Raw genomic sequence first — 14,706 nt, 5'->3', positions numbered from 1 at the left:
CATGTCTATATACGTACAGTGTCTGGGTCTTGCTGATGCTCCATAAATGCTGAGAATTCCACAAGTCGGAGTTTGGTGGTTGCAATGCAGCGACCTTGCCAAGCTGGGACAGTAAGAGGTGGAGAAAGGCTAGTAGGAGTAGAATCATATCCTACAAGGGAATAAAAATAAAAATCAGAATTAATCGGTGAAAAAGAAGTGAGATATATATTTTTAAAAGTTGTTTCTGGTGACTCTATGAAGCCACTGCAAATGACAGTGATGTGAATGTCATTTCAGAAAAAAACACAATGGAATTCACACAAAAGTCTGGGGAAAGTTTTCTGTCACTGGCAAATCCCTCACTGTCTACCTCCCACAATCAAGGAATGAACCCCATGCTCCCTTACTTAACATAATCAAGTCTGAGGTCAATGCACCTTTGAGGAAAGGCAGCCCCCACTCCCCACCCCATGCAGTGGAACCTTTTTTGAATAGCAGATTTCAATCAAATGCTCATTTTGCACAGTTCTCAGTCAAATGACTGTCCTACTCCAGCATCTGGTTACTCTTCAGTCTGGTTTGCATTCTCTCCCGATGCACAAGCAATTAAACTAATGTGATAAGTAAATTACATTTTGCTTAGTCATTAACTTTCTACCATCTTGCAACTGGTATACATACAAACCTCGAGATACTAAATAATTTGGCTATAGGACCCAAACAAGCATGAACTCGAGCTATGACATTCACTTCAGAGAAACTGCACTAAACTGACTTTTCTAGACTAGATGACAAAACCACTATATCAGACAAGGGCAGTGCATCTCTCCGAAAGTTCCTGTTCCACCTTAAGCAGATATTTAAGTACAGAAAGTAGGCACCTTGCTCAAAGTAGCCTACAAAAACTTCCACCTACTAACAAAAGAATCAAGGTGCATAATAGCCATTGATGTCTTAGTCCAGAGGATACAATATTCCCTTCCACTCATAACATCACATTCCCATCAAAATACAGATTCTCTGGAAAGCAGAAAATAAAATATCATGAGTCATACACCTCTATGCTTCTAAGGAACACCACTACAGCATCCTGAGAAAATGCAGCTGAAGTCCAGTGGAAGGTACAGCCTTACTTCAACTGATCATAATGAGCTTTAAATTACTGAATGCACATTATTGTACTGTTCCTCACTTAGACATGTCCTCCAGAACAGAGATTCATCCTATTTCCTTCAAAATGCTGATAATAACCTCCTCATTATTACACCCTATACCATTGCAACTGCTGAAAAAGTTATCCCTAAAACATCAGGAAACTGTAACAAAACACCTCAAACATTAGAACAACCAAATCAATTAAAAGACTTTAGGAAATCAATGAAAAATCATATTTAAAACAAATCTCAGTGTCACTGCTTTAACAATCATTGATAACTTAGTATTCTTGGCCCTAGATGCATTCTTACTAATACAACCATATACCCACCAACTTCCATGATACCTTCATTAACACTCTGCCATGCAGTTATACCACTGCTCATCTCTTTCTCCATGTCCAACACCTTCTCTGACATTAAAGGACAACAATAGGATTCTGTTATTAAATCCTCAACTTCTCTGTCCTTTTTCTCCCTATATACAGTCCCTGCTATGAATAAACAACAAAACAGCATTTAAAATATTTTAAATTGACTGTTTCTCTCAACTAGAACAGTACCTTACTGTACCGTGGTGGTTTCACTTTCAAAAAACTTTTATCCCACCCTGAAAAAGTCTCCAATTCATTGATGTCATCAAGGCCACTGAATACAGGTAAGTTTTCTGGCCAATCCCCTCCCCCCAAACTGACATCACCATGACCGTCCTAAAAATCCACCCGTGCTGTGATGTCACAGCTTTCTGGTCCTTCCCCTGCCCATATAGAAAGTAAAGACTAGAACAAGGAAACATTACACAGTCAAATCTCCTGCTGTGAGCTGTCGCTCACAGCAGGTAACAGCTCAAATTACCCTTAGCGCTTTGACAGATAGGGAAGTTGGGTGTGAAGGGGGATGGGCGATGAGTCAAAGTAGTACAATTCAGGCTTCACAAAAAAACTGCAGCTTAGTCATTCTAAAAAGAAGCAGCAGTAAAAGGCACTTTGAACGTCTGTTCTGTGGCATTTGCACTGTTTACGTTTTAAGTAGTCACTGAACAGTATGACATGTTACTTACAAATGACTGAAAGACAGCAGTGTATGCATGTAAAATCAATGCAGTGACAGGAGCTTTAGGAAGAAAGCTGCTGTGTGATGCAACTCTTTACAGATGAGCGCTGCATTTTGGGATACCTAGAGGCAGACTAAACAATCAGAATTACTTCAAGATGCCAGACCCCATGTGGTCAGACTCAGAAATTATGTATAAAAATATTTTAAAAACCTGTAAATAGTCCCAGAGTGTAGCTAAAATGTCAGAAACACCAAACTATGATGAAATAAACATTTTTTTGAGTCTGTGGGTGCGGTTCTCCTTTAAGTACCTACTTTAACTTTATCTGCCCTCCACCTCATATACGTCTTCAGTTCCTGTACTAGGCCTCTAATAGCATCCAAAATATGAATTAAAATCCCACTGTCCTATATGGTTCATCATCTTTTTTTCTCTTTAGTGTCTTTCTAAACATTTTTTCTATCTTTATTAAATTATCACTTGTGACATAGGCAATCATACATTTATATAAATGAAAACAAACCACACTGACATATTTTAAGTGGCAAACATTGTACATCACTTATGATCTTTCCAGTCACTGTCAAACATTATATAGCTCATTCAAATCCTGCTTTCTTTTAGACCTCATTCCTCCTCCAGAATGTTCTTCTACATGTACTGTGCCCACAATTCCCATTTTTGTCTATATAATTTACTCACACCCTTTAATAAAGATCCCGTTTCCAGTTGTTTTACCTCTATTACTATATTCACTCCTTCTAGTACACTTGGTTTAGATTTTGATTTTCAGTTTCTAGTAATTGCATTTTTAGCAGCCACCATAATTAGACTCAGCAAGGCCTTACTATGACTAGGCAATTCTGATTCTGAATCATAGCTCAAAAATAATTTCCTTCATTATACCAATTTGCTCACTCAGAATTTCTGATAGAGTAGTTTGCAGGGAACTTTTAAAGTCTTGCATTACACTCCCAAAAATATGTTCTCAATTACCTCTTTCTTCTCCATCACACCTCCAACTTTTGCTATCTACTGGAGGAAAAAATCTTTGGAGGCTACTATGGTTCATCATCACATCCTGTTGTATAATACCAACATCCCCAACTCACACTTCTTCCTGCTTCATTGCTACATAGTGTTCTAGTTTACTACATAAAAGTCTACAGTCTGCCCCTAAATCACATGGTCCTTTTCACCTTTCCTAACTCTGTCTCACCAATGCTTCCCTTACTTAAAAGTTTCAAAATTTCATTGTCCATTTCCTTAAAAAAAAAAAAAAATGTACTTTGCTTACGGTAAACACCACATCTTAAACAAAACTATTTCATTTTGAGCTTCTAACAATTTATTTTTGAATCTCACCTTATTGTAAAATACTGTCTTACTGTTTTATGGCCTGAGTCATGCCTGAAAAGTGTCCCGGTAAATAAAAATAATTCTTTAAAAAAAACAATGCATGTTACTTAAATAAAAACCTATACAAACACACAGCCTTTTTCATAGGTTCATAGGTAGATACTAGACTATCTGCCCTAGGGCATTTATAAGCCTAGCCAGAGTGTATTTGGCTTCTGCCTCCCTATTAGATTAGCCTACTGTGCCTCTGTAAAGTAGGTCACAGAAGGTACCCTTTTAAGATTAGTTTACTCTGCCTCTGTCTAGCAGGGACACAGGAGAGATCCCAGGGGTGAATTTGCGATTTCCCATCCACGCGTCCAAATTTCGCTTGAAGAGGGTCAGCGAGGGGCTATGTCTAACATGAATTGGGATTCTATTCCAGAGTGAGGGGAGCCTCTGGGAAATGAATCTGTCTCTCCAGCATGTCCTATTTATTTTTGTGCTGAGGTTTAGGTCCCTGGAGAGTGTAGCTCTAAGGGACTTGGATTTTTTGAGGTGGAGCATGTCCATTAATTCTGGGTTTGACATGGCTTTGTATGTCAGGCATAGATCGCCTCTGAATAGGCGGTAAGCAACTGAGTAGAGCTGGAGTTTCTTTAGTCGAGCTGCATAGGACATCTGTTTGTAGCCCATGATCCTCTTGGTGAGGTACTTTTGGGGTCTCTCCAGTTGCTGCAAGTGTCGGGTAAGGTACATCCCAAAAGGGGCATTGTATTCAATTATGGGCCTGATGAGTGACGAGTCGAGGGGCACAATGACCTCTCTTGATCTAGATGCGAACCCTTTCATGATAAGGTGGGCTATATAGAAGGTCTTTCTAACCACTTTGGCAATGTGATTATCGAAGGAGAGATTACCATCTACGTTGTTCCCCAAATCTCTAATTACTTCTTTCGTACTTAATGGATTACCACCTATGTGGTAATTTGTGGGCACCTTGTTTTTCCCAAAGGGGATGACTATGCACTTTTTAGCATTTAGCTTGAGGTTGTGGCTCTGGCACCAAGCATCCGTCTCTGTGAGACCCTTTTGGAGGATGCTTGTGTCAGCTGGAGATTCGATTATGGCCCCCAGTTTGCAGTCATCTGCGAACTTTGTCAGCCATAATCCCCCCGTGTTAGCCTGAACCTCAGAGAAGTATATACCGAACAAGAGAGGTCCCAGAATTGAGCCCTGTGGGACGCCACTTGTAACTGGTTTGGATTCAGACATGGCACCTACGATTCTGACCATGTGGGTTCTTATCTCTGAGCCAGTTTGCAACCCATCTTGTGATATAAGGGTTGATATTTAAGCCGGTAAGCTTATTTATGATGCCCGAGTGGGGTATTGTGTCGAAGGCTTTTGCGAGGTCCAGGTAGGCTGTGTGGACTACCTTGCTCTCATCTATGGCTTTGGTAACGGTTTCAAAGAAATCAACTAGGTTTAAGAGGCAAGATCTGCCCTTAACAAAGCCGAATTGGGTAGGGTCCAGTGTCTGGAGGCTTCCAATGTCTTTGTTTATGAGTTGCATGATAATACGCTCCATAGCTTTACAGACCAGACTAGTCAGGCTTATGGGACGATAGTTTCCGGGGTCCGTTGTGGCACCACCTTTGTGGAGTGGGACCACTGTAGCTGTATACCATTCTTTGGGTACATATCCTGTAGTAAGGCTAAGTTTGAACAGTGACTTAATGTGAGGGTTCAGTTCTTCTTGGAGCTCGTGTAAGACACAGCCTGGGACACCGTCCGGTCCCATAGATGCTGTGTTTTTTGCTTTGGAGAGGGCAGCTTTCACCTGTGCATCTGTGATGTCAGGGAGGTTACATTCAGTTGGGATAGGCATTTGCTCTTTTGGGGGGGAAGGGGGAGAAGTTTGCGCTGAATCTGTCTGCCAGGATGTTGGCTATGTCTGTAGGTTCGGCATATTTTGTACCGTTATGCAACAATTCAGAGCATATCGGGGAGTTTTCGCCCATGTTCCTGACATAACTAAAGAAGGCCTTATGATTATCTTTAGTGTCTAGGGCAATTTTTCTTTTGAAACTGGCCTTTGATGATTTTATGAGGGATCGAAGTTTCTTGCTAATACTGATCAGAGATGCCTTCCCTTTTTGTATTTTGCTCTGTCATGTAGTAGCTTCCTCCTTCTGTTGTATAGCTTATTTATGGCCGGGGTCCACCAGACCGGTCTCCTGTTTTTGGAGGAGTGAGTCTTGGTTTTATTTGGGATAGCACGATCCATGCATTCCTGCAGGTGCTCATAGAATGCATTTGTAAAGGATTCTGCGGATTGGGCTGTATTATCCTTTGGCCCAGGGGCTTTGAAGGATTCCACCTCAGTCTTGAGAAGTGCAAAGTTGGCTTTTGAGAAATTCTTTACAGTGATTTCCTTGGCTGGAGGTGGGGACGGGATATGGATGTCCAGGGAAATTTGTTTATGGTCTGATCTTACCAATGAGGGGTTTACCTCTGGTGTGGAATGTTGGTGATGACCAGGTCCAATATGTGGTTCCCTCTTGTGAGAGTGGTGACCAGTTGTTCCATTGCTTTAGAGTTTATAAATTCAAGGAACCGTTGGGCGAGGGTGTTTGGGCTTGAGTAGTTTTCCCAGTCAATGTTTGGGTAGTTGAAGTCACCCAATAACATAGTGTTTGGAGAGACCTTCATATTCTCCAGTGTTCTCAGGAATGCCAAGTGGGGTTCCTATAATAGGGAGGGTGTTCTGTAGCAGGCTACAAATTGAAAGGCAGTTTTGCCTGCTGTTAGTTGCACATGGATGATTTCCGATGCTTCGTGCAGTGCCACTAACCTGGAGGTGTAGGTATCTTTGATGAATATAGATACTCCCCCTCCTTTTGTGCTTCGGTCCGAGTTTTGGGGCCGAACGATGGTATGAGTTATAACCTGGTAGTGCTGGGGTGCTCTCAGGAGCCTTGAACCAGGTTTCTGTTACTGCACAGACATCGATTTTCTCCATACTGAGGAGAGCCTTGAGTGCGTGCATCTTGAGGTTTAGACTTCTGGCATTGAGTAGCATTACCTTTAGTTTTTTTATCCTTGGGTTGTCTATGGAGGTGGGCTTGTCCTTTGAGCCTTGCCTAAAAAGGCACTATGAGGGTGGCAAGAGCCTTGGCCAGTATACGAAAGCCTAAGGGTGACATTTTTCAATGAACTTGATATTTATAACGTCATTCAAACTAGTTTTACCTTTATTTAAACTGTGTTTTTCAACTGGTGGTGATTCTGAGAAAGTCTATTATATAGTTCGGGACAAAAGCTTTACAATCAAGTTTTTTTTTTTTTTTACCATTAAATGTAAAGTCTTTTTTTATCATTTACCACTGGACCATTGGTGTTACTTTGTAGTTTTGTTAGTAAAATAAATGAATCAGGACTACATTTTGTTGGTTTTGGAACTCCTGAAGAAAGTAAACTTATAAATACTCCAGAACAATAGTATAAAGGACTAAAAAGGCAACAAACAGTTAATGTGCTTGATGTTGCAGTTCAAGGTTCAAATTTCTTAGTGGATTTTCTATACTGTATGATTTATAGCAAGTCAATTAAACAGAGCAAAGCTCCATCATCATACCTAAAAAAGTGTGCGCAATCCAAATATTACCCAGGTGAAAAAAATATAAATATATGATACTCAGTTGGTATATATACATTTGTGTATAATTCATCTATGTGATAGATCATTATGTAAGGATGTTTCATATTTTACTGTTTTTATTTTACTTCACGTTGTGGCTTTAAGCTAATTGATTGTCAACATGTGACTAGGACCTATCTAGTGGGATATTTAAAACGTATAGAAGGGATGAGACATTGTTCTGCTTGTTTCTGTGTTCTGAGAAAGTTGGACTGTGTTCTGACGAAAAGCAAATGTTTTATTGGCTTAAATAAACCATTTTATTTTATATTTTATAAAGTCGGATTCTATTTCTTGAGCGGTACCTAGAAAAGGTAAAGAGAAAACACCGACTGGGAAAAATTCTGTAGCTGTTCAGCAAAAAGCAGTTCAACCAACTTTGGTGCAAGACATGACTTCCAGTAATCTTGAGGAAAAAATAAATTCAATGTGCTAATAGCTGACTAAAATAAATGAAACAATGAATAAGTATATCAATTCAAACAAAAGGCTGGAAAAATAGAAGAAGCTTTAAACAGATATTCATATGAACTGATAATACTGCAAAAAAAAATTCACAGCTCGAAATGAAGAAAAGACTGGCTGAGTATGAAACTGCTCAAGACAAGATGTTTTAAAAAAATGGTTGAATTAGAGAACACAGCATGCAAGGAAAATCTTAGATTTTCTGCTGTACCAAAGAAACTGGAAGGAACAGACTTCATTAATTTTATGATGACACAAATAAGCAACTGGACTGGTATTCCACAGCAGGAACTGTTAATTGAAACAGTATACTATATGTATGTTGCAAATATGATCATAACTAAGCAGCCAAGACCTTTACAAGTAAGGTTACAAGCCTACAAGCAGAACAAGTTCATCCTGACAAAATTGTGCAAAAGGGCAACATATGAAAATTTGGAGACAGTAGAGCGCTTGTGGAAAATAATTACTCACTGGAAATCAAGCAGAAGAGAAACAAATTTATTCCAATAATCAGAGAATGTCAAGAGGCAGGTGTGATATACAAGCTGCTGTTAACAGCTGTCTTAAGAATATTTTCTCCTGGAAGACAAAAGTCATTTCTTGATGCAGAACAGGCTAAAGAGGAAATGCAAGTGCCTGTCCAACAAAAAATGAGCCACTGAGCAGTAGGGGATTCTACTTTGCTTTCACCTGATAATAAAGCACATGGGGAGACTTTGCCAGTGAAACCTTTTCCACTGTTCTGAAGGAAACAGCTTGACAGATAGAAAAAAGCAAAGGAGTTGACCAGAAGAACAGGGAGCACTGTGGATTCAATCAGAATCTTGAGTTGGGAGATGAAGATGAACAGGAAGAAGACCCAATAACATGGAAATTGGTGAATAAATGTGAAACAGCAAAGCATCAATTACATTTGTGAAATAAGGCTGTATAAAAATATGTGGAAAGAGTGGACTATTGTTGACTTTACAAACTTGTGAGGAACCAAAAGACATTTGCAGCACTTCATATCATTAATGTTTGGAAGGACTCTGAAGGAAGGGGGGGGGAGAGGAAAAAGGTAACTGCTAGTAAAACAAATTATTTTCTTAACAGTATTTCTATGAAACTTTTCACAATATAAATTGTATATTTCATACTAAAGCATTTTTAGTTGTTCTTGTATGTGATAAAGTTATTAAACAGATGCCCTTTTCCTTTTTTAAACTAACAGGCTGTAATCTTGGGTTGTTGAGGTGGGAGATGGGGTGTAAAAGTACACAGATCACAATATATGTAAAGCTGATATATTTTCTCTTACATTTGCATAAGTGAATGTCTTTATTAAGACCCTTGGCTTAATCAATTTTTTATGTGGAAACAAATACATTTGAGACCATAAAATATAATGAAAAGCTTTCCTGTAAGAATAAATGTTTCAGCTCATCTTTCAGGCTGCAACAGAGGAATACCTTTTTCTTTTTTCCTCTGACTTTTCCATGGAAGAAATCTGATAACAGGGCAATAAAAGACAGAACATTGGTTTCTTCAAGGCTAGAAATTAATGACTTCTGAAATTAAGCTTTTCACATCTGGGGGGGGGAGAATAATGATAAAAAAAGAACAGACACCAATTAGTGCAAGTAGAAGCACAGGCAATAACACACATCTTAGCACGGATAACCTCAATTTTAGGTTAATTAAGGCTTGTGCTTGTAACTGTCTACTTGGCACAAATATTCCTATTAGGAGAGTTAAACTTCATTATTTGAAGATGTTCGTAGTTATGTGTGTTTGTATTAAATTAATAGGTTCTGTGGTGTTTTTACTATAATGATGACACTTTTAATTTCTCAGAATATGAATGGTCTCACATGTATAAACAAAAAGGAAATAATTATATTAAGAAATGAAGATTGCAAATAGCAATGCTACAGGGGATACAATCAGAAAGAACTGAAAATTTGTGTTTGATAAAGGATTTCAGGGTGTATATTCTGTAGAATATCAGGGGCAAAGGAAAAGAGGAGTGCTTACATTAGTTGCAAGAGGAGATCCAGTAGTGATAGAAAAAAATAATAATGGCAAATTTGTAGTAGTAAGGGGGTACTGGCAATGGATGAGGACTGCACTGGCATACATTTACATTCCACCTAAAACTACTATTTTGGAGCTTAAATAACTGAGGAGAAATAACAGTTTTCAGCAGTGAATAGTACTTGTACATGGGGACTGGAATTTGTTTTGCAACACTGATGATGCATCTCTGGGGGCCTAGAAAGGAAAATATAACAAAAGTGGGTAGATTTCTGAAGAAATTTATGAAAATATTTGGTATGAAAGAACTCAGTGGAAAGAAGTTGGGTAGAATTTACATATTATTACCCAAGGTATAAAAATTGGGCTAGCCCTGATATAAATTATGCTTCATAAGAACATGCCCATTTAATTGAGAACTTTGATGCATATCCAGCAATTATTTCAGAACCTGGCCAATAATTTCCAAGGTAAAAAAGCAAGGTGATGAAGTAAAGATGATACATTGGCACTTCCCCAACTACCTGTTAAAAAGAAAGGAGTTTAAGGAATGATTAGTGAAAACTATCCAGGCGTTATTAGGGGAGCCAGAAAGTACTCCTGAAGTTACAGTTAGTAAGTGGGACAAAATAAAAGTGGAGTTTAAAGATAGGGTAGGAATAAAAGAAAAACATCTGGTTTAGTAGTAATAAGAATTATTTATAAGGGCTGAGAAAGGATAAATTATTACAAAATAAAGAGAACCTCATAGAACAAAAGGATGTACAACTGCAGAATGCTAATGAGAAAATAACGGAGTAGCTGGATAATAGGCACGAGTTTAGAAAGACTGTTGCTAAGTAACTGTTTTTTTTTTGACAACTCCAGAGCACAAAAACTTTTGGCACAACAACTTGGGCAACAGAAAGTAGAAAGGATTGTTGCCAAACTTAGGGAGCCGGTAGCAAGGAAAATAACTAGAGATCTTGCAGAGGTATTAGACATATTTCGGAAATTTTATGAAAATTTGTATAAAGCAGAGAAGTAGGTTAATCAAGAAAAAGCACAAATGAAAACATTTATACAAGACTTAAATATGCTAAGGCTAGACGGAAATAAGGGTCAACAACTAACCATTAAGATAGGAGGAGATGAGATAAAAATGATGAAGTATAACCAACCAATCTACAGGAAAGTCTCCAGGAATAGATGGTATTCTGGTGGAAGTTTGGAAGTTAGGAAGGAAGAAAGTGATAAAGACCTGGAAAGTTTCATTTAACAGTATTTTAAAAGGAGGGGAGACACCTACATCCTGGAAAAAAGTTGTGGTGGCTGTAATACCTAAAGTCAGTTAAGACCCAGCTGATCCGGCTTCATAAAACCCATTTTAGTTCTAAATCATGGTTATAAAGTGTTTATGTCTATAATGGATAAAAGGATAGAAAACGTGATGCCAAAATTGATAGATATGAACCAATGTGATTTTGTGAAGGGGAAGCAAACATTTGACAACATTAACAGAACAATGATGATCCAGAGGGGAAGCAGAATGTAAGAATACCACTGTTAATGGTGGGTCTTGATGAACAGAAAGCATATGACAGAGTAAGCTGGAATTTTATGAGTAGGGCAGCAGAAGCATTTGCATTTCCTGATACAATAACAAGATTAATTAGAAGAATACAGGAGGGTTACCTTCTTATAAGTTGTGTCTGAACAGTGGAACTGGGCAAGGGTCTCCTTTCTCCTTTGTCACTTGTGTTATATTTAGAACTGGCAAAGAAAATAAGGGATTCAGAAATTCAAGGATATAACTGGTATGGAAATCAAGAAAAGTTGGCTTTAAAGCTAGCTTTATTTGCAGATGATATTATTTTGCCCCTGATAAAACAGGAAAGGAACATCTCAATGTTGTGGAACATTCTGAGACAGTTTCAAGTCTTTTGGGGACATAAATTAACAAAGATAAAACAAAGCATATAGTTAGAAACAACTTAAAACATTAATTGACCCAGCAATACCCATATTTATGGGGACTTGACAAAATGAAGTATTTGGGAGTATGGATTAAAAAAAGATTCTGTTATGGCAGCTAAGGATATGTAGGAAGAGACTAAAGAAAAGACCATACAAAAAAGAGAAGCTGGAAGCTCATACCTATGGGTATGGATAATAAGATACAAGCAGTAAAAATTATTTTTAGTCCTTTCAGTTTTATACACACATCAGGCATATTTTTTATCAACCAGGGGAGAAGTTGTGGACGGTAATCAATAATGAGTTGAAGGATTTTATTTGGGAGGGGGAAGAAGACAAGAGTCAAATGGGATAAGTTGATCCTCCCAAGAGAGCAATTCATAAAATAGCAGAAAGTAAGCCAAGAACTAAGCCAATGCAGGAATGGAGAAAAGAAATTCTGACAGATGACTGCAATCATGGATACAGAAAATAGACAAGAGGGGGCTGGAATTTACTTGAGGAAGCTGGGAAAGGAACCGAGGTATTGCAAACAAATAATTAGAGAAGAAAAGGTAACAGAATGGGAACAGACCAAGAAGAAATTTGCAAGCTAGTGAGTGCCTTCCTCATCAGGGACAGTCAAATAGAAAGGGATAGGGGAATCCTAAAAGAATGGCCTGCACTGAATTAGTTTTTTTCATTGAATCTAGAACAGAAGCTGCTGTTAAAAGGGGATAATTAATAGGACATACAAAATATTACAAGATAACTACAGGATTCAATCAGAAGTCGTCAGAAAAGATTGTGAAGAGAGATTAGATAAGCAATTCACAAAAAAAAATGGGAGGACGTATGTATGGCTTTCCAAACATGTAATAAAATCGAGAAAACTTAGGATTTTTGTCTGGAAGTGTTTGCATAGATACTTTTATTACCCAAGCAGACTCCAAAGAATTTTTTCCTCAGGTAGATGACAAATTTTGGAGGTGTGATGGGAAAGAAATAGGGAACTGGGAACATGTTTTGGAAGTGTAATGAGTTGGCAAACTAAATATACCTACAGAGTAATCTATCAAGAGTACTAGGCAAGCAAATGAGTGTAACTAAGGATATGATTTTTTTGCACTGGAATACCGGACGTGAACTGCCTAGACATAATAAAGCCTTGTTAAGTTTAATTCTGGTGGCTGTCAAAACAGGCAATTACTAGAAAATGGAAATCAAAATCTAAAGGAACTATATTTGAAGCAGTAAGGACTGTAACAGAGATAACAGAACAGGTGCAGAGTACCTCATTATCTCGTTTTAAGTGCAACCTGGATGGGAAACAGAAAACCCACCTCTGGGATTCCACCTGTGTCCCTGCTGGACAGGGGCTTTGGGTGCTGACTTGTCTAAACATGGAATAAACTCTTGGCTAGGCTTATTAGGGCCACAGGGCCAATAGCCTAGTAACTTCCTATGAAAAGGGGAGGAGTAAATCACACAGATACAATTGGAAATTGTGTGAATACATGCAGAAAAAATGTTTTGGAGGAGAAATGTGGTAAAAGGAAAGGCAGAATTTGAATGCTCAGATTACAGGATCAATAACAATGTAAGGGACATATAATGTCTGTAAATGTGAACTTGTTAATATGGTTTGATATAATTGTGAGTCTGCCTATGTCACAAGTGATAATTCAATAAATGTGTTTAAAAGGAATAATGCATACCTCCTAGTTATTTAGCATTTGCATAAATGTAGGGTTGTGGAGTTGCCTAAATGAGTCTTACATCAACCTAGGAGAAGGATCATTTTAAAACGCATGCGCAAAGACAGGTTTCCAGCATGAACACTTACAGGTTATTACTCCCCATTGATTCCTTTGTGCCTGGCATTCTATCTAAATGGCCTGAGCTAGCCATCCTCTGGAAAAGGCATCTCATGTCAAACTATGTTCAAGTAGCAGAACAGCAAAGCAAAACTAAGACTGATCACAGAGAAAAACTACCATTAAATGTTGCACACTGCGTTAGTTAAAATAACTGTTAGTCTACAAATCATGTTTCAAGTATTTACGTTCTCAAACAGCTACCTTGAGTACATTGGCGTGGGAAATCATAACTTGCCATCAGAATGGCCTACACCTTGTGACCCATCAGTCTTTGGCAATGCAACTGACCAGAAGGGCAAATCACCAACTGTAAGGGAAATACCAGGGGAAAACATATGGAGACACAAGGCAGTCGCCCAATACCATATCCAGGCATAACAATAAATGAATATCAAATTCAAGAGTTCATTTTAAAGGTTATGAATGAGATCCTAAATGTGTTATTGAGCACTGAACTACCTAACATGCATTTGTTGTAGTTTCTAATAAAAGTAAGAATATGCACTATGGTCAGACACTGCCTTTCAACACATCACCTCTGAATTGCTTATTCACTTGCCTGTTAGTTTACCAGGTTAACAGAGGTGATCTACGACATACTGTACTCTTCTCAATCATGACTTAGGTAACTAGTCATGTAAAATAAAGCTAATTATAGTAAAGGCCACTGGGGATGCACAAGCCAGTGCATTTCTTTGTGCCGGTCCCAAGCCCGGATAAATGGGGAGGGTTGCGTCAGGAAGGGCATCCGACATAAAACTTCGCCAAAACATTTCATGCAGTCACCAAGAAAAATTTTTATATCGGATCGGTCGAGGCCCGGGTTAACAATGACCGCCACCAGTACTGTTAGCCTACAGGGTGCTGGCGGAAATTGGGCTACTGTTGGCCGAAGGAGGAGAAGAGGCGGAAGACATGGCCGAAGGCAGGAGGAGAGGAGAAATGCTAGGACTGTGGTAGTGAGGGTCGGAACTTTGAATGTTGGCAGTATGACTGGTATAGGGAGACAGCTAGCTGATATGATGGACAGAAGGAAGGTTGGTATACTGTGTGTGCAAGAGACCAGATGGAAGGGGAGTAAGGCTAGGTGTATCGGAGGTGGGATCAAATTGTTTTATCATGGTGTGGATGGGAGGAGAAATGGCGTAGGAGTTATTCTGAAGGAACAGTATG

At 38.6% G+C, this 14,706-nt stretch overlaps 1 protein-coding gene across 2 annotated transcripts in view; it reads right to left on the bottom strand.

Moving 5' to 3' along the window:
* Window positions 1-14,706, bottom strand: part of LOC122791574 (transcriptional enhancer factor TEF-1-like) — a 1,293,239-nt gene that overhangs the window by 128,251 nt on the left and 1,150,282 nt on the right. For both annotated transcript variants that reach the window (XM_044059336.1, XM_044059337.1), the window contains one exon: window positions 18-151. In XM_044059336.1, the coding sequence (XP_043915271.1) occupies window positions 18-151 (134 nt within the window). The remainder of the gene's footprint in view (window positions 1-17; window positions 152-14,706) is intronic.

This window comes from Protopterus annectens, chromosome 17.part0, assembly GCF_019279795.1.
Source record: "Protopterus annectens isolate FY-2018-M chromosome 17.part0, PAN1.0, whole genome shotgun sequence".
NCBI classification, from domain to species: Eukaryota; Metazoa; Chordata; order Ceratodontiformes; family Protopteridae; genus Protopterus; species Protopterus annectens.
Note: the sequence above shows the minus strand (reverse complement) of the source record. Positions and strands in the feature narration are given on the sequence as shown.